This window comes from Cyanistes caeruleus, chromosome 6 (assembly GCF_971803275.1).
Source record: "Cyanistes caeruleus chromosome 6, bCyaCae1.hap1.1, whole genome shotgun sequence".
NCBI lineage: Eukaryota > Metazoa > Chordata > Aves > Passeriformes > Paridae > Cyanistes > Cyanistes caeruleus.
In genome coordinates this window covers 32,413,057-32,440,728 of record NC_141706.1, presented here as the reverse complement: position 1 = coordinate 32,440,728, position 27,672 = coordinate 32,413,057, and the positions used below count along the sequence as shown (strand labels likewise).

At 38.2% G+C, this 27,672-nt stretch overlaps 1 protein-coding gene across 2 annotated transcripts in view; it reads left to right on the top strand.

The window, feature by feature from the left end:
* Positions 1–25,251, top strand: part of LOC111930079 (cytosolic phospholipase A2 epsilon-like) — a 32,304-nt gene extending 7,053 nt beyond the window's left edge. For both annotated transcript variants that reach the window (XM_086891762.1, XM_086891761.1), the window contains 18 exons: positions 3,019–3,155; positions 3,863–3,994; positions 4,603–4,643; positions 10,851–10,893; positions 11,349–11,412; positions 12,759–12,901; positions 13,058–13,147; positions 13,881–13,918; positions 15,507–15,642; positions 17,523–17,659; positions 18,844–19,066; positions 19,985–20,099; positions 20,891–21,028; positions 21,296–21,403; positions 22,242–22,433; positions 22,886–23,055; positions 23,655–23,841; positions 24,708–25,251. In XM_086891762.1, the coding sequence (XP_086747888.1) occupies positions 3,019–3,155; positions 3,863–3,994; positions 4,603–4,643; positions 10,851–10,893; positions 11,349–11,412; positions 12,759–12,901; positions 13,058–13,147; positions 13,881–13,918; positions 15,507–15,642; positions 17,523–17,659; positions 18,844–19,066; positions 19,985–20,099; positions 20,891–21,028; positions 21,296–21,403; positions 22,242–22,433; positions 22,886–23,055; positions 23,655–23,841; positions 24,708–24,916 (2,303 nt within the window). In that variant the 3' untranslated portion in view covers positions 24,917–25,251. The remainder of the gene's footprint in view (positions 1–3,018; positions 3,156–3,862; positions 3,995–4,602; positions 4,644–10,850; positions 10,894–11,348; positions 11,413–12,758; positions 12,902–13,057; positions 13,148–13,880; positions 13,919–15,506; positions 15,643–17,522; positions 17,660–18,843; positions 19,067–19,984; positions 20,100–20,890; positions 21,029–21,295; positions 21,404–22,241; positions 22,434–22,885; positions 23,056–23,654; positions 23,842–24,707) is intronic.
* Positions 25,252–27,672: the final 2,421 nt, after the last annotated feature.

Sequence of the window (27,672 nt, the reverse complement as noted above, 5' to 3'; positions counted from 1 at the left end):
AGAGAATAAAAAAAATTCAAGTATAAAGACCACATGAATAAATCTAAAAGATGTAAAACAAAGAGGAAAAAGTCCACACTGTTTCCCAAAATCTTGCTGAACATGGCTCAAAATCAATTTTCTTTTAGCATGCTCTGAATATTATGCAGCACATCAAAGTTCATACGAAAATTTTAGTTAATGTAATCTGTATTTTGAGATTTTATTTTGTGTGATGGGTCAAGAGTAGATCGGAAACTTACCAGAGGTTGGATTTGGTGGTTTCTGGCAGGAGGGATGTGGTTAGATCACATGGAGGTTGTGCTTAACAACAGTATTTTTCAATGACTGATTACTATCAGGGAAGAAATCTCTGCTTCACTTACATGTGGTATTCTGAGTTAATTAAGTATCTTCCACAATGTAACACTACTGTATTACATTACATGTATTACCGCTTATTTCTCTTTTTCTTTTCATTTATTAGACAAAGTGAGAACACCTCTTAAGGTATAAAGTTAGGGGTTTCTTAAAATTCTATTCTTATGTACAGAAGTGCACATTCCATGAGCTGATAGCTGTATGCACAGCTTTTTATTTATCAAAATCCAAATTTTAAAGTGCCTAAATGGCGTTCTGCACCATCCAGATATGTGATCTGACTAGGCCACCACTGCAATTTTATCTACAAACCCACATGAACAATTGAGTGTGCATTTCTGTATTCCTGTACGTCTGTACTGCCTGCTTGTGTTTTGTTTCCTTGTGGCTGTCCTTCTCAGGGAAGCTTGCTCACAGTCACTCCTTATCACAGTGAATCACGAGGTTCCTTTTTGGCCAAACCTGTTGGTATGTCTGCCACACCATGTGGCTTTCTTACTTGGTGTTCTGGTCTCAAGAGCAGATGAATATCATGTCTTGATCTCCTTGAGATGCCCCAAATTCAAAACTTGGGCATCCCAAACACTTGTTAAAAATGTATCTGGCAGAGAGATTTGTAAGCTTTTCAGAAAGAGTATTTTCTTAACAGAAAATTTATTGTCTGAAGAAATTAATATTATTGTAAAAAACCTGTTCATTTCTTTGTCTGTTGTGGGAAGGTTACTTCGGGCAGTATTTACTTTTTCTGAGGCATCAAAAAGGCAAATATTTCAGCTAGTTTTCCTTGAAACCTCAGTATTTTCAACTGTGGGAAAATGTCCCTTTTCTACCTGTTTCTAATGATAAAACTATGATGCTTGTTACAATTCTCAGCGTTTATTTCCTCGACTTTAGCTTTCCAATTTTAATGATTAAATCTTGGTGTTCCCTATGACTATTTATTTCTCTTCCATATATTTTTCTCATTATTGAAGTGTTTGTTGTTTATTTATTGAACATTTCTTCTTCGTTGACTCTCATGCTGCTATTTACTTTACTAGTGAAAAATAAAAATGCTTTAAAAGTATTTCTCTCTAATGATGCTTCAGAACAAGATAATTGTAATAGATTGGAGTAGAGGCCTGAAAATCTAGACTATGTTTTGGACCCTGACATTGACTGCATTATGGGGTCTTGGACAAAGCATAGAATCATCATAGAATGGTTTGGGTTGGAAGGGACCTTAAAACAACCCCCCTGCCATGAGCAGGGATACCTTCCACTAGATCAGGTTGGTCAAAGCTCTGTCTGGGGTGGAGGATGGTCTTGAACAGTTCCAAGAAATTCAAGTTTTCTCAGTGTACTTATTTGCGTAATCCTTATATCGCTCCTGTGAAGTAATCAGAGTGTCTCATCCTCTTTGAAAATAGAAACTGTAGCATTTAATCATCATTAGCCGTTTGCATTGCTTACATTTGTGCTTCTGCTGAACATCTGATCAGTCACAGTCTTCTGATCAGGTGTGACTTAGGTCTCTTTCTGAAAATGCCTTCCTTCCCACAGTCATAATCCAGATTTTGCTGACTGTGATAGCGTGGTTAACTACACCATAAAGGCACAGATTGGCTTGTTGGAAAACCTAAATCTGTGATTGCTATGGAAGGATAAAGGGGAAATATGTGAAGTAATTGTTTTTAATGTGATGTAATAACACTGTTACACGTTTTGGGCATGATGCAGGGATTGACTATGAGCTGAGTTATTTGGCCTCCTCTGACTCACAAGTTTGCTGTAAGAACCAGGTGACTGGCTGAGCACTGCTAACGTGAAATAGGGAGATTGCATTGCAGGTGTGAGAGAAAGGCCATCAGTGCTTTCTGCATCATGCTTCTGTTAAGTCTCACTCCTGGAGTTCTCCCTCCAAGCTTGTGGACTCAGAAGCTGATGTCTTCATTGGCGCTCATGGCCTCCTTCCCAAACAGGAGTGGTGGCAGCATCTTCTCAGTCTGCAGACAGAGCAGTATGAAGGAATTGTACACACAATAATTTAATCATGGTGATGATGAAACTGACTCCGTTATCAGAAAAAGAAAAAAGAAGCATACAACTTCTAAAAACTTTGTCAAATATATGAATGAATAAGGAATAGGCACATTCTGCTTTGTGATAAAGAAATCAAATTTTTCAGCCTTGATGGGAGAACACTTTTCATCCAAAAAAAAAAAAAAGTGTCCTTCAGTTAAGCCAGCCCTTTAATAAGGGCTTTAGTTAAGCTGAGGTGCCAAATCTGGGGAAAAAAAATTATAGAAAAAAAGCCTCTCTATAGCCCAGATTGAAGGTTGTGAGGTGTGTTGCCTGTCCCAGATATTTGGATAATCATGAAATAAAGCTAAATGCAACATGTACTGTATGTGGAGGACAGCACAATTTCAAATATAAAGTAACATTAAAAAAAAAGTATATCTGACAAAGAGTGAAAAGGTGGAAGTGGGAATTGCAATTGTGTGAGGATATCTTTTTGTCTGTTAGTGCTTCATTACATTATTTACTCCTAATCCTGCGTATTTTAGGAAGAAAGCCCCAACTGTGCTATCTTTGTCTGATTAGGGTTAAATGGCAACTGTGCAGTAATTCTTTCTCTGGATACATTTTAACTGTGCTCATCTTCTCCCTGTGCAGTCACACTTTCAGATTGCTACGTGACGCTGTGGCTGCCTACTGCCTCGGCAGAGAAGGTTCGGACCAGGACCATCAGGAACAGCAAAAACCCCGTTTGGAATGAAGCTTTCTGCTACAAGATTGACCGCCGTGTCAAGGTAACTAACATCAATCCTTTTCACCATTTGATGCCTGCAGATGGTCATTAGATTGCATTGTTTTACTGTAGTAAAACAATAAATATATAGCTAGCTCCAAACACAGAAGATGTTAAAGATTCCTCAAGAAAAAACCAACCTGTTTCCCACATCCTCCTTAGTGTTCTATTCCACTTATTTGTTATTCAGACATTTACTGTACTGCAATAAGAAGGAATTAATTGTCCTTCAGAATACAGCCTTACTATCTTGTCCCCAGTCTTGACATATACAAGCAAAACCCAAGAAAAAAATCACATAAAAATAATAACAAAATCACTCAGTTCTGGATATTGTGAAAATCCTTTAAATCATCTTTGTGTAACTGTGACTGTTTTATACACTTAGAACCAAGGGCCATAAAATAAATATAGAAATATTTAATGCAGTTATTTATCACAAATTCATGAATGTTCTGCATGACTCGTTTGTCTTGTCTGCTTGGGGAAGCAAAACAAGCTTGGTTCTTTTTTGTATAAAGAGTTGTCAGTAATGTGACTTTTAATGAACCCAAGTCTCTTTCTTTTTTCTCTTTCATTTTCTCCTTTTTCCTCCTTCCCATAAACCTGGAGGATCAAGGAAAGAAAACCTAGCCATGAGAATTTCCTGGCTTATGGAGCTCTTAAATATAGTAGTAACTCCATCACACTCTTAACCTCTTTGTGCAGAACGTGCTGGAGCTGAAGGTCTGTGATGAAGACACGATCACCAGGGATGATGAACTCTGCACAGTTCTCTTTGACATAGATAAACTCACTGTAGGACGTACTGTCCGTGTGAAGTTCCAGCTGAACCCACAGGTGAGCAGTGGAATTGGTGAGAACAAAAGTAAATTCTCTCCTTCCATCTCAACAGGTCCTTTTACAGAGTTTCATTGGAGGAAACATCTATTTAAACTATATTTTGCTGCTATTCTAAGAAAGACTTTAATGAGGGCTTTTTGCTAACTTTTGTTTTCAACAAATATCTATGCTAAAAATATAGGATGGAACTAGATAGAACTGGTTATCCAGTCCTCATTCTGAATAGTTCTGGGACGCTTGTTGGCTCTTGGTGTAAATTCTGAATTTTCAGCTCCTTTTAACTGTAATGGTGTTAAAGAGGTTAATTCTTTTTGTGTTGGGAATTAAAATCTGAACAAAAAGCTGTTTTAGCAGAATAGTAGTTTGTAAGCAGGCAGAGATGCTCATAAAGCATTTAGATTTAAAAAAACTAATTTTAGCAACTGCTTTTTCAATATCTTAAAATTCTATATCTTCAGTCAACACTATGTTTTTTCTTATATTCTTGGAATTATCCCAAGTTCTATTCTAAATGCATATTTAAAAAATTATATGTAACTGGTATGATGCAAGTTGTGAAGAAAAATAAGTAATCAGTCTTTCTTTTTTTCATCTTCTCTCTTCAGGCACGTGAGGAGCTGGAGGTGGAGTTCACATTGCAGAACACGTGAGTAAAGTCCTAAATTCTTAATTAAGTGTTATATTCAGTATAAAAACAGTCTGAAAAGCTGGTTCATATGTGTTAGTGCTTCTTAAACCTGCAGTCTCTAAAAGAAGTGTCTAGATGTTTTCATTCAAGTCTAGTAAAATGGAATTTTAGAATACATACTTTTATATTTCAAATATCTGAAATGTGATTTTTTTTTTTTTTTTCCCTGTTTGAATTCTGCCTCTTGGCACCAGTCTTGCTCTCTTTTTTCTCACTGAGTCAATGAGACGCACAAGGAAGTATGAGGACAAATGACAATATTCAGGAAGTTGTGACCCTTAGAAGGAGTGCCAAGCCTGAATGACTTAATTACTCCCTTCTTGGAGAATCTGGTTTTTCAAATCCACAAGATGATAAAATGCACTTCCATAAGCTGATCTGTTCAATTCATCTGGCTACACATGGGGAGCTGTGGTGGAGAAAGGAACCAAGTATTCTCCATAAAGTAAGGCCCAAAGACCACTGTGGGAGTCTGAGGGCTGAGGAACCAGGAAAGCTGGAGGAGCAGCAGCAGCTTCACTTGGCAGGCTTGAAAGCTGTTGGTAGAGTTTTACTGTTTAGAGGATGTATTTGGAGAAGGTGCTCCTCTTAGATGGTACTGCTGGAACCTTCCCAAGGCATTTGGGGCACTTCAGGAGGCCTAGCAGGATAATACACGGGTGGGCACTTCGGATTCCTGACAGCAGAGGAAATGAGAACTTGCTGGTGAAAGGACAGTAGCTCAGTGTTAAGAATGGAGAAGGAAAGATCTCGGTGTTTGCGCACAAAAAAGCTATCAGAGCTGAAAGAGTCTCAAAATCTCTTATTACAACTCATAGAGACTCACCAGGGTGGATTGTTTGTTGTTTACTCTGCACCAGAACTGGCAAAAGGCCCAGAAGCATCAGGACAAATGGTGCCTGTCACATCTCAGGAGTGTCACAACACCAGTAATGGCAATGGGGAAGCTCCAGTAGGCATCACAAATATCCTGTCTAGGGTCCTCCTTCTTTTGCAAGTTACAGGCTGGCTCATGGCATTGGTACAGAGAATCATACTCTTGATAATCCAGTCTTTAATGAGGGACATCCAAGCAGGTTCTCTGGCTTGGTGGTTGTGCACAAGTGGGTTTGTGTATGGAAGCAGAGGTTGGAACTTGTCTTGGAGCATGTGTGCCATCAGCTCTGTGCCAAACTCTGACCTTGTAGCCAATTGCCTTTTCCTGGAGTTGTGTTCAATAAAGTCAGAAATGGGACAGTTTTTGCAAGTGGTGCCTGAGTAGGAATTCTACTGGTTGGAAGATGATGGCTGGAACTGTACCAATAAAAAGAATCTTTTGCAGTCTCAAGGGAGAGGTTTTAAAAAGCATGACAGTCATGGCTCAGGTGCTCCAGCAAGAAGGCATCTGATCTACTATTTTTCATTCATAGTGTGGTTCTTGAGTCACCAATGTAATAGTTATGGCCTGGAGAACTCCACATGCAAAGGCAAGAAGGTGCTGCATTATAAATGAGGGAATGTCCCAGTGAGCTCACAGTAGGACTGAGAAAATGGGCTTCCTGTTGGAAGAGGCAGATAGACCTTTCCTCTACTATCCCTCATTCACATTTCTTGCATTTGTTGCTGGTCAATGCTGTTCTGCCCGTCAGCTGAGTCTGGAGCAAAGAGTCTAAGTACATCTGGGTTGGTTAAATATTGTGGTCTTGTTAGGATATTGAGAGGATGTTTTATTCCCTTCACTTTAGAATGTGTGATGTCAGGAGTAATTAATGAAAGGATTTGTCCACTAAAATTGTAGACAATGGATTGCATAGATAAACTAGAGAGCACTGGAAAGGTCTGAACAACGGAAGTGAAGTAGTTGAGATGGGTCACCAGAAAGCTATGGACCCAAACCAACCTCTTCTGTGTTGAACGAGCTCAGCAGGTTTAGGCAAGATTTCTTGGCAATGCTGGATGGGGAGAAGTGTTGACAGAGATTAATTTTCAGAGGGAGAGAGCCCTCTGATAACAAGGAATACAGCTAAGCATGTGGGATAGTTTCTAGAAATCCTGCATAGTGATGGGAACAATGATAACATACTTTTTGGGGGGTGATAACGGTAATTTATTTATGAAATTAATAATTATTCCCACCAGCAATTTTTCCTGATGTTCTTTTTCCACAGTTTTAAATTTCTTCCCCATTTTCATTCTAGATTTTACTAATTGCAAGATTTATTACATTAGCTTGTTCTTTCTTTCCAGCATTTCAGATGAATAATACCACACATGAAGTGTAACCCCAGGCCAAGAATGTTTCCTGGGTTGCACCTATGATAGTGGCTTTGACACTCCTATTTTTATTTGTCTATAACCTCACAGCAAAGGTTGTGTTTTATGTTACTTTTACCAAAACGAACATTATAAAAATTACCTCACATCACATTGGAGGGCTGTATGAAATTTGTTCCTGCATCCATTCCTGTTATATTTTATTTAAAATGGAAGAAAAGCTTCATTTTGGTAGTGGGTTTCCACCAACAGCAAGATGAATACCCTCTCTAGTTTTGCCTCACCCTTACACCACTGCTGCAGTACCAGCAAATGCTCACCTCTCTGCTGCAGTGGCAGGCACTGAGGGCCAGATCTTGGGTCCTAACAACACAGAGAGGAAGGATTGCTCCTTCCTCCAAGTGTCTTTTCATCAGGAACTGAGCCAAGGGATTGCAAATGCCTGCCCAATGTTTTCTGGGCCCATAACACGAGCCCAGCTGGCGTGAGAGCTGCTGCGCTTGGGCAGCAGTGACAGAAAAGGTAAGGCCGTTGTACACAGGCTGCCGGTTCACGTGCTTTAGTGCTTTGTGTGTTGTTTTCTGGGGATTATCAGTGGTAACCTGGGCTTCCTCCCGTGTCTCCACTGGCAGGGTCCAGCATCAGAACGAGCCCATCCGTGTTGCTACAGGGACGGGGTCCCGCTGGACCAGGTGGCTGCGCTCGCTCAACATCCCCCTCCCCTCCGACTTCTACTGAAGCCCACACCTGACACTGAGGGGCCACAAAGGGGCTTCTGCTAAACTGCAAGGTGATTTGAGTTTCCAAGAGAGGTCTAAGAGCCCCAGGGTATTTGCTGCACCTCCTGACCTTCCTTTTGGCCTCTTTTATCTTTCAGATGTCTCAAGCTGAGGAAGTGCATCTCTAACAACTCTTAGAAGAATGAAGGACCACTCTTACACAGCTTTTCATCTCCACTCCCTCTCCCATTTTTTTGTTTTCAAATGTGAAAGACTATGTTTAAAACAAAGCCCAATTAACACAAATAAATGTAAATAGGTGTACAAAAATCTGTATAAAAGTTAAATTATTATTGGAATATGGCAAAAGCAGAATTTTTAGAAAATTAAAGTATTTTTTTTTCTTTCTTTGTAGTTCTGCTGTGTTATTTTGAGAGATCCTCCTAATGTGAAGGGGGAAACAGCAGATCATGCCAATCATTTGGATTGGACACTGCTGAGAAACCCTCAGGCTGAGTCTCCATCAGCTGGGGGTCAAATGTACTGTTTGTATTTATGTGTGAAGGAGAACTGAAGGCATAAGTTTGAAGTTAAGAAAGAATATTTTAGGTGAATACAGCTTTCTTTAGTGAAAGTGCCATCCCCCATGCTTCTCTTGGGTTGTCAGAAAGTTCAGAAAAGTAGCCTGCATTATTATGGAGGCTACTAAAGGAAGGGAAAGCTGGATCTGACACGAAGGAATTCAAATTTTGTAAATAGGTATCAAAAAATCCAGATTCTCTGGTGAAATGGAGCACAGTAACCTGTTCTCAATGAGAGCTGCAATATAAGAATCTGTGTGTTCCTACTCAGAATTTCCCATTTCATTCATTATAAGTCAGGCATAATCCAAAAAGGAGAAGGCAGAAGTTTGATGTATACCAGGTGTTGGGAAATGATCCCTGGGTTCATAGAGTGCACTGCAACCTTAGGCGTTCCTTCAACAGACTTCTAGTGAGAAAGGATTCCCAGAGTCTCTGTTTTTGTCTTTCCCTGCTACAGGCCATAATATACTCCCAATTCTCCTAGTAAAACTGATGTCTGCAATAAAAAAGCCCCGCAAATCACAAATTGTGATGGAGACCAGAAGAGGAGCATTACTCTGTGTGATGAGAGCTGTCTAATAGCAGGTCGGCTGTCAGAGAAATTACCAGCTAATCCCAACTACTGGAAATTATTCAGTGCTCCAAAGCTAGGCAAAATGTTCAAAGGTACCTGCCAAGCTGAGCTCTCCTGCACCCAGCTCAGCTATGTTTCTAGCCACAGCTGATGTCCTGAGTTTCAGAGAAAGATGAGTGCCCTTGCTCTTCTAAAAACAAACCACCAAGTTAAAAAAAAAATTTAAAAATTAAAGCATCTGTTTTATGCTGTGACTAGCAGAAGCCTTGAAATTTGGGATATAAAAATTAGAAGAGCAGCATGGGGAGTAACTTAACAAATGACAGGAGCTGGGCTTACTTACCGTGATGCAGCAGAGGTGACAGCCCAATAGCAACACTCAGCCATTGGTCCTTCATGACTGAGGTGTCCTGGTTCTTCCCAGGAGCCTTCCAAGCTCTGCTCTGTTCTGTACAACAATTCAGGTTCTCCCACCCTGTTTGAAGGTCATGGACCTCCTAATTTTCCACCTAACTTTATACTTTGCTGATACCAGCAACTCAAATAATGCAAGACTTGACTGGCTGTTTACCTCCATGAAGAGATATCTTTACCTGTCTTTGCACTTTCATTTCACCAGGCTATGCAGGCTGAGGTCTTCTGATATCTACCATGCTGTTTCTTGGTTCCTTAATTTTTTAATTAAATAATTGAGGATGGTGACACTATATGTCATGTAATGTTATAACTATTTGACCACAAAATAGTAATTGAATACAAAAATTTGTGTCTGGAACAAAACTGGAGTGGTGCTTATACCCATTTACCTGTATGCAGGTGGAAACACTGAGTACATTTTTACCAATTCCTGACCAATGTTCTTTGAACTCTTTAGAAATATGTTTTTTTAAAAATTTACAAAATTTTAAAGTTTATAACTGAGTTTTTTTAACCAGAGGTGTTTGCTTGAGTTTTGTTGTTGATGTTTTCCTATAGTGGAAAGTTTTTCCTGAATGTTCTGCTGTGTTTTTAACCAGTTCATATTTTTTTCTTAAAGGAAGACACTGACTTGGAAACAGAGCTTTAAACTGTTTGAGCTTTACAATTTTGAGTGAATGCTATCGTGTATGTTTATACTGAAATCTAATTGTTGTGGTAAATTTTCACTTTAATTGTACAAAAAAAATGTAATTCATCTAATTTTAAAGAAATTGCATTATTTAGTTTCAGCTGAGATAAAATACATGGATCAATTACAGAACTGTATGAGACCTCAGAATGTGTAATCCATGGCTTGCAAAGTTTGAATAAACAGCTCATACTCTCTGCAGCAGGTTGGGGAGTCAGTGCTCATTCCTTGTAAGGTTACATATGTGTGTATTCCCTTTGGAGTAATCTGAGTTCTTCAGACATATGAATTTACATCCGCAATTTAATGAAATGGTAAATTATAAGATATCCTTAATGAGACAATACCTAATTTTTCAATTTTTCTCATGGAAAAGTATCTTAGAATATAGAAATTGATGGCTGCAGTATATGAATTCACCCCTGTCCCTAGATGTGGAAACACATCTATACATGAAGTGATTTATTATAATCTCAGGTGTGATTTGCAGGTCACTTCAGAGGTAAGTACCATTTCTTCTGCCATTAGAGTAATTTTTTTGTAAGTTGTGAAAAGCTAGACGGTTGTATTAGATTTTGAAGTACAAAAACCTGGGTAAAACTGTAATACTCCAAAGACTCAAGATGGATTTAACAATTGCAGCTGTCCTCAAAATCAATGTCTCATACCAGTATTTATTGCATAGTTTACTAAAGCAAATGTATAAGACCACGGGAGTAGAAATCCAGCTTCATATTCTATCATGAGTGGATAGGAAAGTTGCGACTCGGCTCATCATCTAATCTTAAGCTTTAAAGTATTTTTGAGTGAGAATGTTAAAGTCAGAAATGTCAAAGGTCTTGTAACAAGTAATGTGTTAACCATAGATTTAAATATTGTTTGAGTTTTCCCACCCATGACATTATCTTTTTTTTTTTTTTTTTTCAGTCTGGACTACCCTGATGGCATTATTACAAATGGAGTACTAGTGGTAAAATATATACTTATTATGATCTTTCTTGTGTCTGAATAACAAGTGTTCATGTTTCTAACTCTGGAAACTTTGACCTGTGTCATAAACCTAGTATTGCCACCTACTTTCTTCTATAAATTATAGGCTCAGAACTATCAGGAGTTAATGAAGAAAGTGTTACAATGCTCATAAAAATAGTCCCATATGTTAATGCATTCATTATTTTGACTTGGGCTCATCTTCTTTGTTTAACTATCTCTCCAAGTTCAAGGAGTTCATGAGTTGTTGCTCTTAATTTCAGTTTTGAATAGAAATACCATATCACTATTGGCCTTGTGTTATCTGAAGACATAGTAATAGCTAATAATTGTCTTGCTCACTGATCAATCAGAGGGGTTGGTTGGAAACAGTATGAATCACCTGCAATGACATTTACACTTCTCTCAATCATCATTCATCCTCTCTTGCTGCAGGCACGTGAGGTTTCCTGTTTGGAGGTTAGAGTGGATACAGGGAAGCTGAAGCAGCAATCCACAAGTGAGGTTATTGCTTCATTAGCCTATTGTTCTTGTGTTCTGATTCAGTCATTATAACAGATGTTGAAAAAAATTAATAATCTGTTTGTGCACATTGCTCTATCTGTGTCACAATACTTAGTTTTGCCATGCCCCACCTTGCCAAAAGATTGTACCTGTCAAAATTCAAGTTTGTCAAGTGTTTTGTTATGAGGCAAATCTTATACAGATGCAAAAATAGTCACATGTAGTAGAATGAGAAACTTGGAAAAATGAGGTTAGTTCTCTTTGTTTATTGTTTGTTCAAAAGAAGTTTTTTCTAAGTGGGATCTTTTAAAATTATCTTATAACTAATATGTAGAAATCTTATCCCATATGTTTGATCTGGACTTGATCAAAGTTTGTGCGTATTTAGGGTTCTGAAGGAGACTTTTTTTGGTTCCTTAATAAAAATAATAAACATAAGTTTAAATGTAAAGTTGTATGAAAGGGGTCTTCACAAATTGCAGGAAAGTCTTCTGCTACCATAGAATCCCCATATCAGTACTTTGTCTATAAAATATAGCTCTAACAAATACAGCAAGATTCTTCATTAGTTTTTAAGTTGATTTAAATGAACAGTAGCTTGTGTAATGCTGCTCCTGGGGCAACTCTCAAAAACTCATGACTCTGAATTCTGAGTTAATTTGTTAATGGAAAATTGACTTCTGTGAAGAAAATGGTAGCAGTGACTGAGTTGCATTATAGGAAATTTCAGACTGAGATGTAACATGGGGAAGAAAGGTTAGTGACCTAAAATTATATGTCTCTTGGCCCTGATCTTGCAGGAGAGCAACATATAATTTCTCTGTAAACATAAAAGCTTTTCTGTACAAGAAACACAGCCTTTAGGTTGTTTCAGTTTTGGTGACATGAAGGCACATGCCAAGTAGTCTGATTGAGTTTTGGGTTTATAGAACTTTTAACTGTTAGTCTTAATATTATAAAACGTATACTATGAACTAGAACAGACTGACATCAAGTAAGTGACTTTTATGCAACATGAATAATCCAAAACGCCTTTAAAATGACACACCTTTAAATCCAAATCTTGGTTTAATTTATTCATGGAAAGCAACTAACAAATAGCAGCCTATAGTATTTTAAAAATTTGTGAACTCTGTACATTGGTTATTTATATAGTTTCACCAAGATATTTTAAATCAGTTTTCAGTCTGTTTTGGCCATCTGAAGTCTGTATAGTCATTGTGGTGTAGGAAAAATTCAACAAAAAGCATGCAGAATAGATGCAGGTTGGATTTTTTAATTAGTTATGTGTGTTTGCTTGTAATAGTTAAAATTCTGCTTGTTCCTTGCCTCTCTGTTTAGATCCAGAGCTTACATTTACAGTGAAAGGATCCCATGAAGGAAGCCAGAAGATATTGCTGGACTCTGGCCCCAGCCTTCATATAATCATATTCCACTGCATCATAAATGACCAGACAAAACTAGATATCCTATTACCAGAAGAGGTAAGTTCTCCTTCTGTCTGTTATTATTAACCTAAATGAAATTGGAACAAGAAATTAATAGAACCATTAAGCTGAACTAGCCTTCTTGTTGGAGCAGTTCTAGAGATGATAAAACCTTCATGTGTTTATACTCAATTGCTTTTTACACTTTTTCAGCTGGCTGATGGAAATGAAACAGAGAAATCTGGGGTCCTTTCTTTCCCCCTGAATTCACTCCCTCTGCAGAAGGAAATAACACTAGAAGAGGTGAGTGCTGTGAACCTTTTGAAATATGCATTTTAAAATGTGCTTAATGTTGTCCCGCTAGAAATAAAGTTACCAAGTATAAAAAAACACTGTATCAAACTGTACAGCAATTCATTAGGAACGTTAAAAAAATTCGCCAAGTTTGCCATATTCACTTTAAAGGAAGAAGGTGTTAACAATAATTTTAATAATACAAAAGTTGTTGCAAACCTCTATCCCACAGTTAGGATTAAGTGGTTTCAAGGAACAAAAAAAGTCTGTCAAATGCACATCCATTCAAAACCACCTTTTTTTTTCCTTTTTTTTTTAATATTGGGGTAATACTGGCTGAGAACTGAAAAAAGACCTATTCAGATTATTATCTTAGTTCAGATTTTAGTTTATCTAAATATTGATATTTGGGGTACTATTGTGTATTTTTCTTAAATTTTGTTTTAATAAGGTAACTTTTCTCATTCTTGTTGCCCCTTCTAAGTGTTCAGACTAGGAAGTGACGTAAACATGGAAGCTTATGGCACACTACCTACCCCAGACACACAGACTTATTACAGAAGAGAAAATTTGATTCCAAGGTGGGGAGTGAGGCTTTGGTTAATTGTATAAAAAGAATGTCCTCAGCCATATGGTTTATTATTTGAGAACCACCTCTTTTAGTCTGAACATTGCCTGAGCTTGAAGGAAAGAAATGCTTTAAAATTTGGTAGTAATTAGCTTTACCTTTCTCATTTTCCAGGATAATTCATTTCACTTGTGCTTGACGGCTAGAAAATGGTAAGATAGCCCCTTTTTGTCCTGTCATCCAGGACTACTGTAAACTAATTATGTAGGCTTTTTCTGTGATAGGTGCAGAGATGAACACGTACTGCGTGAGTGCTGTGTGTGGTGCTCACGTGGTGCCTGAGGTAAGTGCAAGTCTGCTGCAGTTCCAGGATTGTGTGGCTCAGTAGGAGTCTCATTTACTCATTCAGAGTAAATTAGTCTGCTCTCACACATGTGCTAGTCACTTATTAATTTTATTTCCCTTTTATGCCAATAGTCAGATCTGCACAATGACTGAAATAAACTTTATCAGTCTTTAACTTTGCAAAATCACCAAAGCAAACATAGGGTGGCCTGGCTTCTGCCCCACCTGCTTCACTGAGCAGGATGGGAGCTGAGACCTGACCAGCTGCACCTCTGCCAACCCACTTGCAGGAGCAGAATTGCACCAGTGACAGATAAAATTGAAGACAATGTCATTTTATGGTACAGCTGAAAACATCCTGTGGTTCACAGCACCCCCATTATGGGATGACACACAGAAGGAAGTCAAGGTGGATTTTCACAGCGTGAGAGAACTTTGTGTAAATGGAGAGCTACTTGTACAACCTCAGCCCATAACAAAATATATTGACATGTAAATTTAACAGACACAGATATGGAAAGAAAGCAAGAAAAATGTTAATCTACTGCTAAAACAGTTGTTTGGTTTCTTGTAAGTTAAATCATTTGACCTTATTCTGTTTTCAAAATTACACTGTGTGTTAAATCAAATTTTCTGGAGAACAGAAGTTAGTAGCATTAATCATTGAAACATTCATATTTATAAAATATTGGTGAAAATTACTTTCAGGACAGAGTTTGCAGCCACCAGAGGGTGATGTGACCCAGAAGATTTGGTCAATATTTAGTGTTCTCAGTAATAAGCATTTTTATGTTGCTGAAGGCATGTAACATTAGCTGCCATTTGATTTGGTTTGCACCTTTTTTTTTTTAAATTTTCTTTTGCTTGTGCTTCACATTTCTCAAGGGTCAAAATTCCATGGGAAAAAAAAAAGAAAAAGGGATGGATATTCCTGTATATTTGCAGGATGAAGCTTGCAAATACTTATCTAGGAATATGCTCAGGATGCAGGTGAAAGGCTGGATTTCCCAAAGCTGGGGATTGAGGAGGGAGTGATGCTTGCTCTGCAGTTCAAACTTTATCACATAACTCATTAGAACCCTCACTTTAAAGGCTGTTAGTGGAATGTCAAAACCTGAGAACAAGTGATGATGTCATCACTTGAATTTTCCAGGATGTCATAGTGATAAACAGGAATGGATACAGAAAAAAATACTTCTGAAATTACTCCTTTTGGTGATCTTTCCCTGACTTGTGTGTCTTGTCTTTTTGTCCATGTTCATAAGAGATCTAAACCACCTTGGAAACTCTTCTTCATCCTCTCTGCTATTTCTTGCTGGCAGTAGAAATGCTTATTTTCCCAGACTTGGAAATAACTTGTTTTACAGATGAATTATGTTTTTGTTACCTGCCCTACAGATCATGAAATCAGCTATAATTGATGTGGGCATTGATTTGTTCCAATGTCTATTCCAGCTCGGGAGACCTGGATGTGCGCTTGGGGTTCAGCCTGTGCGTGGAAGAGCAGGACTTCCTGCGGAAAAGGAAGAAATATGTTGCTGCTGCTCTGAAAAAGATTCTTAATTTGGAGGAGGATCTGAAAGAGCATGAGGCAAGCCAATTAAGTCTCTGGTAGCAACTGTTCTCAGGAGACCAGGGCCTGGCTCACAAATTCAAACAACAAATAAAATCCCAGCTTAATTAGTCCTGCTGGCGTTGGCCAGGCCTAGGGCAAGGCATGGGCAAGGGAAGCAGTGGTCTGTTAACGTAGCAGAGTTGGGGAAGCAGGATAATGTCTTTATAGACCAAAAAACTTCTCAACAGCTCCCCAAACAGTCCCTTCCTGTTTATTCTGGGTATTGCTCACAAGTCTCAGGAGGAAAATATATACTGGGCAGACATGGAACACCTGGATGCTGCCTGTGAAACAGAGGGCCCTAACTCAGTGACAGAGACAAGGTGGTGGCCGTGGCATGTGTGGAAAGGGTTTTGAGAGGAAAAAAATTTCCCACAGACATCTGAATAAAAATTCTTGGAGTAGTTTCTGCAGCAAAATAGGTGTATTGTTGGGAAAAATGAGGAATAGAATAAAACCATCAATCTGGCAAGGAAGAGTGGATCTTACAGCACCACTGAGTTGTAGCTGAAATAGCTGATCGTAAGTTTGGCTGGATCACTCTTGACCCTGTTCCTGCCTCTGTAACAGAGTCATAAGTTTTGCAGTTGCTGATGCCTAACTGGGTTGCTGACAATCAGAAAAGTACAAACGTACCAACAACAAGGACACTCTAATTGACATTTAAAAATAGAGTGCTGTGGAAAATATGATTCAAACATATTAGTTTGGGTTTCAGAGCAGAGAACAATACAGGAAACAAAGTTTTCAACGAAGCTGGAAAGGACCATTTTAACCATTTTTACACATCTGAGAATTTCCTTACATGTAGAAAACCGTTTTCTGAAAAGGTCTTACTACTCTGGCTCTCCTATTCATGTGTTTAACTTGACAACTATGGGAAAATATGCCCTATACCTTATTAACTGACTAACATTTGATCTAAAAAAAATTGTGAGAGTTTTAACTTAAAATAGGTTAGAAAATGTAAATATAAGGATATAATTTTTGGAGTTTATTCTGACTTAAGATTATGAGATTTTCCTCATTATTATTATTATGTTATTATTATTATTTTATAAAATTTCCTAAGTTTAAGAGCTTAAAGAGCTCTTAGGGTAGGAAGAACATCTATTCTCTGGTTTTTTTGTGCTTTCATTTTTTTCTATGGAGCAGGAGAATTATTTTCTTCATGCTCTATTCATTAACTTTAGAACGCAGATTCCTTTATGAAATTAGAAGCTACTACTTGAAAGGTATAAATAGACATTTTCCATGGGGTGTGGAAGCATCCACACTCTGGATGCTAACGGAAGCAAAGGGTGTACTAGATCAGGAAAAGATAAGGAGAAGAATAGTCTGTCTTTTTAATTACACTTGGATCATGAGGGGGGAAACCCTATCAATGACTGTGCTTCAGGACATAGAGTAATTAATGGCCTGGGGCCAGGAAGGCTTTGGCTATTGTGTGGTCTGGCTGATTACAGGGTTCTGTGAGTTCCTTTGTGACACTGGTCATTGTTGGAGGCAGAATCACAGATTCCTAATCTGCTCCGGTGTGGTAAATCCTGTATTTTCTATGACAGCTTCTAATAATACACTTTGAGAAAAATTCCAGGGTGATGAGGTTGATTTCCAGTTGTATGTTAAGTAAACAGCTTCCCACCCCATCTGAGCGGGTAAGACACAAGCCTTCCTCCTTGCAGCAGTCAAGTGGTGGCAAACAGGCCATCTGCAACAATCACATCCTTTTCATGCCAAGTAGCATCCCTGCTTGTACCAATGCCTGCAACTTGTTATCTGATTTCTGCACCAGGGGCTGCTTGTGTCTAATACATGCACAGCTTTTGCTCCTTCTGCCTCGCTGTGTTGAACAGGTGCCAGTGGTGGCCATTACGACAACCGGGGGAGGAACGAGGTCGCTCACAGCGATGTACGGCAGCCTGCTGGGCCTCCAGAAACTCAACCTGTTAGACTGCATTTCCTACATCGGGGGTTTATCGGGTACCACATGGTGAGAATGACCCAAACAAGGTTTATGTGTTCTCTGCTCAACACTGTGGACTCTGTACAACACCACTAGCTTATATGGTACTTAACAAAGCAAAAGCATTTCTTTTCTCCCCACAATCTACTCTCTGTCCACCTGGAGCGAAGAAGCAAAACATACTGAGTAAGAGATCAATCACCATGCTCATAAACTGCTTTTGTCACCACACTATCAGTCTATGCCTGATATCTTCATCTAAATGTTCTATTCCCTTCTCATATTTGATCAGTTATACCTTAGACTAAATGTAATGAATTTGTCTTTAGACTGCAAATTGAAGAAAGATGGGAAGAAGAATTTATGCCTGCCATTTGCTGGTTATTCTCACTTCCATTTTGGATTTACAGTGCATCTCCCTCTGGTAAAATATGTACTTGGGGCTAGAGGAATTAATATTGGCAAAAAAGGCCAACAAATGATATCAAGTTACTGACCTTGGAGAGACTGTAGATACGGTGGCTTGTTGTGAAGTGCTCTCTTCTCCCAGTGGGCATAGAGCAGATGATGTCACACTTAAAATAACTGCAGTATTTAATCAAGTAGGTTCTAGGTACCCCCACTCCTCTACACCTCTTTGGAAGTGGAGAAATTTTTTTCACTGAGTTGTGTGTCACTTTATGTAAGTCCAAACTTCGATGGTAGGTTTTTCTTTTAACTTCTCTGTATGTATGTGGAGATTTGAATGTACCCCTCTGTGTTATGATTTCAAGGAGACAAGTAAGAATGGTCACGCAAGGACATGCCCAAAACTGCCCAGTTCTCGTGCTGGCACAAGCCATTAGCAGATGTATGGGGACAAATGCAGGACTAGAGCAGAGTAGTAGTAGTCTTCTCCCTAGAATAATCCCCAGCTTCCAAGAAACAGATTTGATGAATACTTGTGGAACCTTTGAATTCAATAGCCCTGGGTCTTGGTTTCTTTTCTCCCTCGAATTTCAAGTTAATTTTTGAGCCCATTTTATCACATCCAAACCAGGAAAGCTTGGCGGTTTTGTTTGCTCCTGAAATGAGAGTGTTTTAAGTGTGTTTATTTTTAAGTTGTAAACCCCGCAGAATTAAGAAACAGACAAACCCTTTGCACTTATGTTTTCTGAAAGCAAACCACAGCCTTACTCCTCTTCCATTATTTTCTACTAACATTTCTTCAGGACCATGGCAAACTTATATGAAGATGCTAATTGGTCACAAAAATATCTGGAGGATGCAATCAAGGAAGCTCGCAAGCAAGTAACCAAATCCAAGATTTGCTGTTTTTCTTTGGATTGTCTGAAGTACTATTATAATGACCTGATGGAGAGGACTAAAGAAGGCCATAACACTTCCTTCATAGACCTTTGGGGTCTTGTCATTGAGTCCATGCTACATGATAAGGTATTACTCCTTTCTTCCACGTCACTGCTGAGCTTCTATAGCTACAGTAGAAAATAAAATAAATCCTGGGATGCCATTCAGTAATACTGATGCAAATTATTAGTTTAGTAGTTGATTAAATATTATATATTCAGATTCATTATTGAAACACTGCTCTAAAATTAAAGAGAGGTTGACCTTGAACTAAAGGAGCCATGTCATACCAGTCAAAGTTGTTCTTTCTCCTTAAAGAAAGAAGTACCCTGAGAAAAAATATATTTTTTTTTAATTGTAAATAAATAATTTTGGACATAAAATATTCTGACTAGAAGAGGCACTTAAAAATTTGAAATAATTTGCTTCTCTAGTATAAATGAAGATATGCATTTATAAAGTGACCTAGGTATAGACTGCATATGGAGATGATTCACATAGTGTGAAAGACTATTTTCTAAATATGATATTAAGTTTTAAGAAATTTTGTTAATTTAAAAATAGTGTACCTTAAGCAGTTTCCTTCTGGTTTAAGTTTATACAATGAAGTTTTAAATTGTCTTGTGCAATAGAATGTATTCTTGAATATACATATATTTGCAAAATACCTTAAAATATGATCAATTATTTGCTAAGACCCAGCCAAGGAAAGAACTTTATCTTTTACTTAGATGCATGATTTTTTTCCTGTAACTGTTATTTTCTTGCTGAACCTACAATCTGCATATCTCAAAATCTGAGAACCCATACAGAGTGTAGCTGCTTCTTATGGGATACTTGCAATGTTTGGAATATCCAGTGGCAGATATTTTGGAACAGTCCAGTTACCTGGGAATGGAAAAGAGAATTTGGATAAGGCTGGATAGGGCTGATAATTCACATTATATTATTTGAAGTGCAAGTTGTTTTTGCCTCATTCCATTAACCCTTTTTAATCAAAACCAGAAAGATGAGCACAGACTCTCAGACCAACGTCAGGCAGTGGATAAGGGCCAGAACCCACTGCCCATCTATGTGGCCATCAACCTCAAGTCCAACTACAGTGCCCAGGCATTCAGAGGTAATGATAATGATTTAGATTTCTTAACAAATTTATAATTTAAATGGTCTAGACTAAGAAGATATGGATAAAATCAGCTTTATTAACACGATAGTCTTCTCATTCTAATTGCAAATGAAACTCCCAGTAAGTCTTTAAATTTTTTGATAATAGTGACAAAAAAAAAATAAAATTAAAAAATCCAAGCGTGTTTAGTGTTTAAAATTTGAGTTCTATATTTTGCTAAAAGTAGAAGAATAGTTATACCACAGAAGAAGTTATAGTTTATTCAGTCACAAAAACCTTGTAGTGAAACAAATTCATATGATGGCTGCACATGGTCTTATTTTGAATAATTAAAGGAAAAAACTGAATTTTTGGGTTCAATGTCAGGAAAATCACTATTTCCTCTACCATTAATTTTCACAGTATTTGTTTAACATGAGCAGCTAAGTACATGACACCAAATGAATGCTAAGTTCTCTGTCACTAGAGCCCTGAAGGAAACAAGTTATGCATGAGCAACACATACTTTGGGGTTAGATTAACTCTGTTAAGGGAATGCCTGTGGTTTCATTCAGGCCAGGGCTTTTTTCTGGAGGTTGCTGTATCACAGCCTGAGACTGCCCTGCCACGGTGTGGAAGTACCCCATGGCATCAGTACTGCTGGCAATACAGATACAGCCACTTCTGGTGGATGGCATGCCATGAACTAGCCAGTGTCTCTCTCACTGTTTGCTTCCTGGAACTCTTCTGATTCGTATTAGTTAACATGTTATTGATCTTTCATGGGCTGGCTGCTGTTGCCATAGAGTGGCTGGAATTCACTCCCTATGAAGTTGGCCTGCTGAAATATGGAGCGTCTATTCGCGCAGAACACTTTGGAAGTCAATTTTTTATGGGAAGGATGGTGAAGAAGCTCTCAGAGACTCGGATCTGCTATATGCAAGGTGACTATTGCCTTGGGGAAAGGTGGTCTATTGGAGAGACAGCTGGTATGGGCAGGCAGGTGGTCTGTGGTGGACAGCACTGGAAAGACACCAGCAGACGGGTTGAGCAGGTGTGAGTTTACATCAGCAAGGACATACTCAGGAAATGTGTCCACAGAGGTATCCATGCAGACAGAAAGGAAGTATCCAATGGGAAGAACTGAAGGTATGTGTCAATTAAGATTCTTCTGAGGCCACTCAATCAATCAGCTTCTATTCCTCTTTCAGGCATGTGGAGTAGTATATTTTCCATAGATGTGATGTATGTCTGGAATTTGGCTGCTGATTCAGAAGATTTCTGGTGCAGATGGACCAGAGACAGAGTAAAAGATATTGGTGAGATTTTAAATTTTTTTGCACCACTGGTATATATTGCTTATATTCTGTGAAGATGTCTAATGCATAACGAAATGCTGTCAAAGTCAAAGAGTAAAAGATAAGGAAAAAAAAAGCAGAGATGTCGACTAAGAATTTTTTTTTCTGCCTGATTTAAAACTAAATTGCACTTCTTTGAAAAAGCTTTGTAAAGGCTGTACCTTTTTTTGAAACTTTTTGTACCTTTTTTTGAAGGTCATAATGACATAAAACCAGAATTCATCAGACATGTAAAAGTTATGTTGTATCAAAAACATATTTTAAGATTGTTAAATTAGGGTATGGTCCTCCTTGGCCAGTAGTAACATGGGTAGAAAAAATGGCTCTTGCAGAGGGCTGTTTTCTCGACTGAACTTCCCATGGAGAAGGCTTGTTCTTGCTATTAATTGCACGGGGAGTGTGCAATGTAGTGACTGGTCTCCTAATTTAGGTGATGTTGCTGCTGAGTGACACTGACATGCATTCTGAAGGTGTCCTATTGACAGGTCTCCTGCATATTTTGGGACTTCTCTCTCCCCTCCACCATGTGCCACAGTAGAGGTGGGCATCATTTGAGGAAGCTTAGAGTGGAAAGTGGTGCCTTCTGCCTGGCAGCCTGCTGCCTGCAAGTAGCTGATTATTTAATTCACTGTCTAATGCTGAATTTTATTTGGTGACATAGACCTTAAGGGCTTATAACTATGTTTGATTTCCCTTTGGAGTGGGGGATGATGATACCTGTCATTATTGGTCACTCAATTTTTTAAAATATTGACAATTTCAGAAAACTATCTTAAAATTTCTTCTTTCCATCTTGCAGCAGAAGACCCCTTTCTGTCTGTGAATCCCTATGAAGTAGACACGTGTCTGTTCACTCCCTCGAGTGTCTTCTCCTCTACTCTGCGAGATGTCTTAACAGGACGTCCAACAATTGCACAGTATCCCAATTTTATCAGAGGCTTCCAGCTGCATAACAAGTACCTGGAGAGTGAAGGATTTTCTACCTGGAAAGGCACAGTAAACCAGGATGTTTTTCAGTAATATTCTAAGGAGGTTTAAGTTTTGGAATTCACTTGGGATTTCCAACAAACAGGAAGAGATGAGACTGACTTCTGAAATGCTGCTTCTCCCTTTACAAATGGAGTACATGAAAGCTGGATTTGAATAGCATTTCAGTTTTGGTGGGGCATGTTGAAAGGTGAAATTGCATCTGTTTCTCTGGGGCTTGTGTTCCTGTGGGAAAAGTGAGCTCAGCCTAAGGTAGCAGGAGAGATCTCCCCTCTAGGGCTAAAGCAGCCTGTGATGCCCAGGAAGGGGGAAGGAAAAAACAGTAACATGTCACTCCTGTAAATAAGTACAGCTACAGTGAGGGTAAAATTGTCTATTCTTTATTCTTTACCTTCCTTCAGAGGAGAAATCAATCTTGTGTTTTATTTGTTGTAATGAGAAATAATTATGTTTCAGACACAGTGATAGACTCCTTCCCAAATAAACTGATGGAAACAGCAGACAGTGAGCTCTCCCTGGTTGATACTGGCTTTTTCATTAATACCAGCTACCCACCACTTTTGAGATCAAAGAGGGAGGTCGACGTCATCCTGCATTTGAATTACAGTGGAGGGTCACAAACACTGGTAAGAAAAGCCATGGTATCTGAGATCTTTTTCCTTCATGATCTTTTAGTCTCTAGTGCTCATCAGGCAAACCACAGAACTCTTTATTACTGGAATGAGAATTATATTATTATTATTATCTAATTTATTATTTAGATCATTAGGTAATTGATTTCTCAGTAACTAAGAAGGGTATTAGATGATGATGGATGTAGGCATTTTAAAATCATCAAGGTCTTCACTGAAGTGAATCCAACAGTTATTTAAAAATTGATGGATTATATTTTGGATTATATTCTGGATTATATTATAAAATGATGCAGTGTTCTGAAACTCTGATTTTGGTTATCCTTGTACACAACAAATTACAAAGGCAATGGAAAGTCCTGACAATATTTTAACAGACTAGATGAGAAAACCTGTCTTGGCCTTCATATCTTATACCAATCTCAGGGAAACTAAGTGTGGTTATGATTGTTCCCATCTGAAATTTAACATCTTACCAGAGAAAGATTCAAACCTTGGGATATTCCTGCTAGCTGCTGCAGTTTAACATATCCAGGTCCCTGGATCAGTTTTGATTGTAATAATTTTATATATATTTTTTTTCATTCCTCCAGCCTCTGGATCAGATTGGGAAGTACTTCTCAGAGCAAGAAATTCCATTTCCCAAAATTGAGATAAGTGAGGAAGACAGGGAAAACTTAAAGGAGTGCTATGTGTTTGAAGAGGCTGACAGTCCACAAGCTCCAACAGTGCTTTTTTTTCCCCTAGTAAATGACACCTTCAAGAAATACAAAGCTCCTGGTGAGTCATTTGTGACAGCAATTTTAATAAAAAGTTATTTTCCTAGTGAATCCTTTCCATTTCATATCTAGTGTCTGTCATCTCTGACCTTTCCAGTGCCAGCATGGGTGTCATCACTGACAAAAATAACTGGGTGGTCTCAGTATGTCTGAACTATATGAACTCCAGAATCTTTCTTAAAGCACTTGAGATGAATACAGGAACTTATTTCACAAGAACTATTAGAGATATTATGAATTCCAGAGTTCTAGTACTTGTACACTATGAGGGGTACATTCTCAACACAAGACGTTTTACTCTACAGACTTGTCATGCACTGCTGCTTGCAGACAAAGACAAGGAAAAACCTTCTTCTGGTTTTGGTGTGAAGCCCATTTGTTCAAGATTTTTTCACATATTTTACAGTAATCTCCCAGACTGACTTGAGTCAGACAGAGATCTTTGGTTTTAATTGAATGATGTCCTCTGTCTGAGTGCAATAATTTCTCCTGGACTTTCAGTGAGGTGGCTATTATTTTACCTAGTGCAAGAGTGTCTGGTTTCCTTTTTGCTTGTGCTTTCCTAGTTTGGGTAAAAAAGACTATGTTCCCAGCAGTGGTCTAGCATTGCTGCTGCTAATGTTGTTCTAGCTTCAAGCTCTTTGAGTGATGTAAATATCAAATGATGTAAAATCATATTTGGACAGAGGCTTGATCCAGATGCTGAAGAATACAGTGCTACTAGCACAGTACTTTTACTTCCCTCTGGCAAATTATATCTTTCCTTTCAAGTCTCCCTTTTCTACCTATAATTATGTGAATACTGATAGGAGCCACATACTGCAATAAAACCTCATTGGTGCATCTCTCTGTGGTTTGTCCCCTTAGGTGTGGAAAGGAGTCCTGAAGAGATGGCTGAAGGCAAAGTTGATGTCTCCACCATCCTCTCCCCATTTACAACAAGAGAGGTGTGTTTCAGTGAAGAGAATTTTGACAAACTGGTGAAACTGACTGATTACAATGTCCTGAACAATGAGAAGTTGATTATTCAGGCCTTGCGCTTGGCGGTGGCACGGAGGAAGCAGAGGAATTATTAGCCACCACACACTAGCTTCCATCTTTCATGTGATATTTCTTGGGTTGTCCATGGTTTGGTGAGGTCAAGACGTTTGATTCTTATCAGTGATATTTGCAGTGGAAATCACATCATCCTAAGGACATTCTGGACTCCACCCTATTTATATAGCTCTTCAGACAGATTGGAATTTACCAGTGGTTTAATCCAAAAGAAACTTCAAAGCAGCAAATTCGTTTTCAGTTTTGTTACCAAGTTACTTTACTAACTGTAATATATATTCAATATAAATTGTTATAATGTTATGGAAGATAATAATGAATTATGTGGCACATTAAAATTTGTATCAAAATAGTATTTATATGGTGTGTTTTCTGTGTGGCAGAACAACCATCCCTTGAACTGCAATTTCTTTGGTAAATAACTAATCCATTATTCTGGTCTTGCTTATTTAATTATTGAAGGTTGTCAGCTCTGATTTGATTGTCTGTCCACTATGAAATTTTTATTTAACTGTCTTCACAAGTCTTTGAAAATAAGTTTCTGAAGTTAGTATCAGTGTTATTAAAATTTATACACTTTTCACCATCAATAAAAAATTACCCCTGATCATTTTTGTTTCAGGAGATCAAACATGTCCTCTCTGAGCTGCTGTTCCCAGAACTACTTCTATTCAGCCTAAGTAGTAGAGTTGTTACCCAACTTTCCTTCTATTTTTTCTTGGATTTTCTGCTGACTGTCCTGTCTCACTCACCTTTACCTGCCTTTACTGTTCCTAAACGATGACCTTGTGGCTTCTCCCAGTGTTTCATAAGATGGGAAGTGGCTGCTAGCTGTTTGCAAAGAATAGAGCAATGCAAGAGACCCTTTTGGGATCCTTTCCAGACGCACCTTTCACACCTCTTCAACACTTACAGCAAATGATCTTTGCAGGGATTGTTCTGAGATACTGGTTTCTCATTATCAAAAATCCTACAGGTCTTCTAGGGGACAGTAATTGCCAAAGATTCCTCTCACAACTCTCCAACAGGCAGATCACAAGCTCAGTCTTTCACAACATTGGCCTTGTACTGTGGAGCTGTGATTCATGAAGAGATTAGTCACAGGAGCTCAGAAAATGTTTTGGATTATTTTCCTTTCATTAATAAAAACTCCCACTGTTGCGAGTAAATTCAGACAGACACCGGGGCAGAGTTAGGGTTGAGATAGGATAGTCTTGACTATCATCAGAAGTGACAAATTCTTTTCTATGGAATGGAGTTCTAGGTAATGGATGGTAGAAAAGGATTCTTTGATTTTTTCCTTAAAAAATAACCTGCTGATGTGGCATCTAAGAGCAGTTTGGGTGGAGGAGGAGCAGGAGTGGGCAATGTTTTTCACTAATGAACATGTTCATTGTGTTCATATACTCTCAAAAGATCATGGTGTAACTCTGTTTCCATGTACAATGTTGTACATTTAAATCTAGATTATTGTCCCTCCATGTGTGAGGCAGCTGTAATTGTGGTTCTGCTTCAATACACTAGAATAGCTAGTTCATTGGATGCTTCTGGGTCCTTTCTACAGATATCTTTGTCATGATTTCCTAGACCTTTTTGCTGGGAATGAAACAGAGTAGGATGGAAGATGTTTCAATCTGTTTTACATGGGAAACCTGCTCAACAATAGGATGAAAAAAAGACAAGTAGGTTCAATATGCAGCCTGAGACTAATTAATGCTGCTTTTCTTTGTGTCCTGCTGGCTGACATGAAACCTATCTTTCCCTCTCTGAGAGTTCCTACTACTCTCAAGTTCTTCAGCTTCCCCAGTGTTTCAATATTGTCTTTTTGAAACAGAGTACCAATAGTGATTGTTTTATATATATATATATATTATTTTTTTAATGTCATGATATTTAAAATGACTGATAAAAACATGCAGGCTTGTAGCTGAGGTTTTATTGCCATTTCTCTAGGAATATTTTTCTTTTAGGTTACCTTCCTTTGACTACTGCTTCTTGTGATCTGCTTCTTAATGAGTTCAAAGTTTGTCTGGGTGACATTTGTTGGATCTAGTTCTTAGCTTAGAATGTCCTAAAGTGCCAAATATTTCAGGAAATTAAAATTATGTCATTGAAGTTACCTTTATCAATGGGTTCTCAATTCATTGCAAAGTGAAATTAGATTATTTTGAAATTGATTAATCTGTTATTTTTTATAATAGCAAGGATGATTTTAAAAAGATGAAACCAAAACCCAAACTCCCATTTTTTTTACTTCTTGTTCAGTAATTTTGTGTACTCAATGAGGCAGGGACCACCTCACATGCTGTGTACTGTCCTGTGCAGTGAAGTCTTATAAATGTGAAGACATCAAGAGTATGTGAGAACATGAGGAGTAATTAATATTGATTTCAACATTAATTTCACCCTCCCAAATATATCCTCTTAGAGGTTGCTCACTGAAATATTTTAATTCAGATGCGCAAAGTAACAAAATTTTTGAGCAAGTGAGCGAGCTTTTAAAGCTTTTTTTTCACAAGGTTCAACAGGTGACTTGGGAATTGTTTCATGCAATATTTGTCACTGCAATATCTGCTTGGCTGAAAGACAATTTACCGTCTGAATAGAGCAAAACGGAAGGTGAGATGGGGATAACAACTTTTCTTTCAGATGTGTCTTTAAGCAAAGAACACAGTCTCCCTAAAAGCAAAGAAAGTTATAAAAAGGCTTTTGTATGCACGTTGGTCTGTTTGGATGTCCTGGGCAGCCAGATGGTCCCTGGATGTTGCCAGTCACC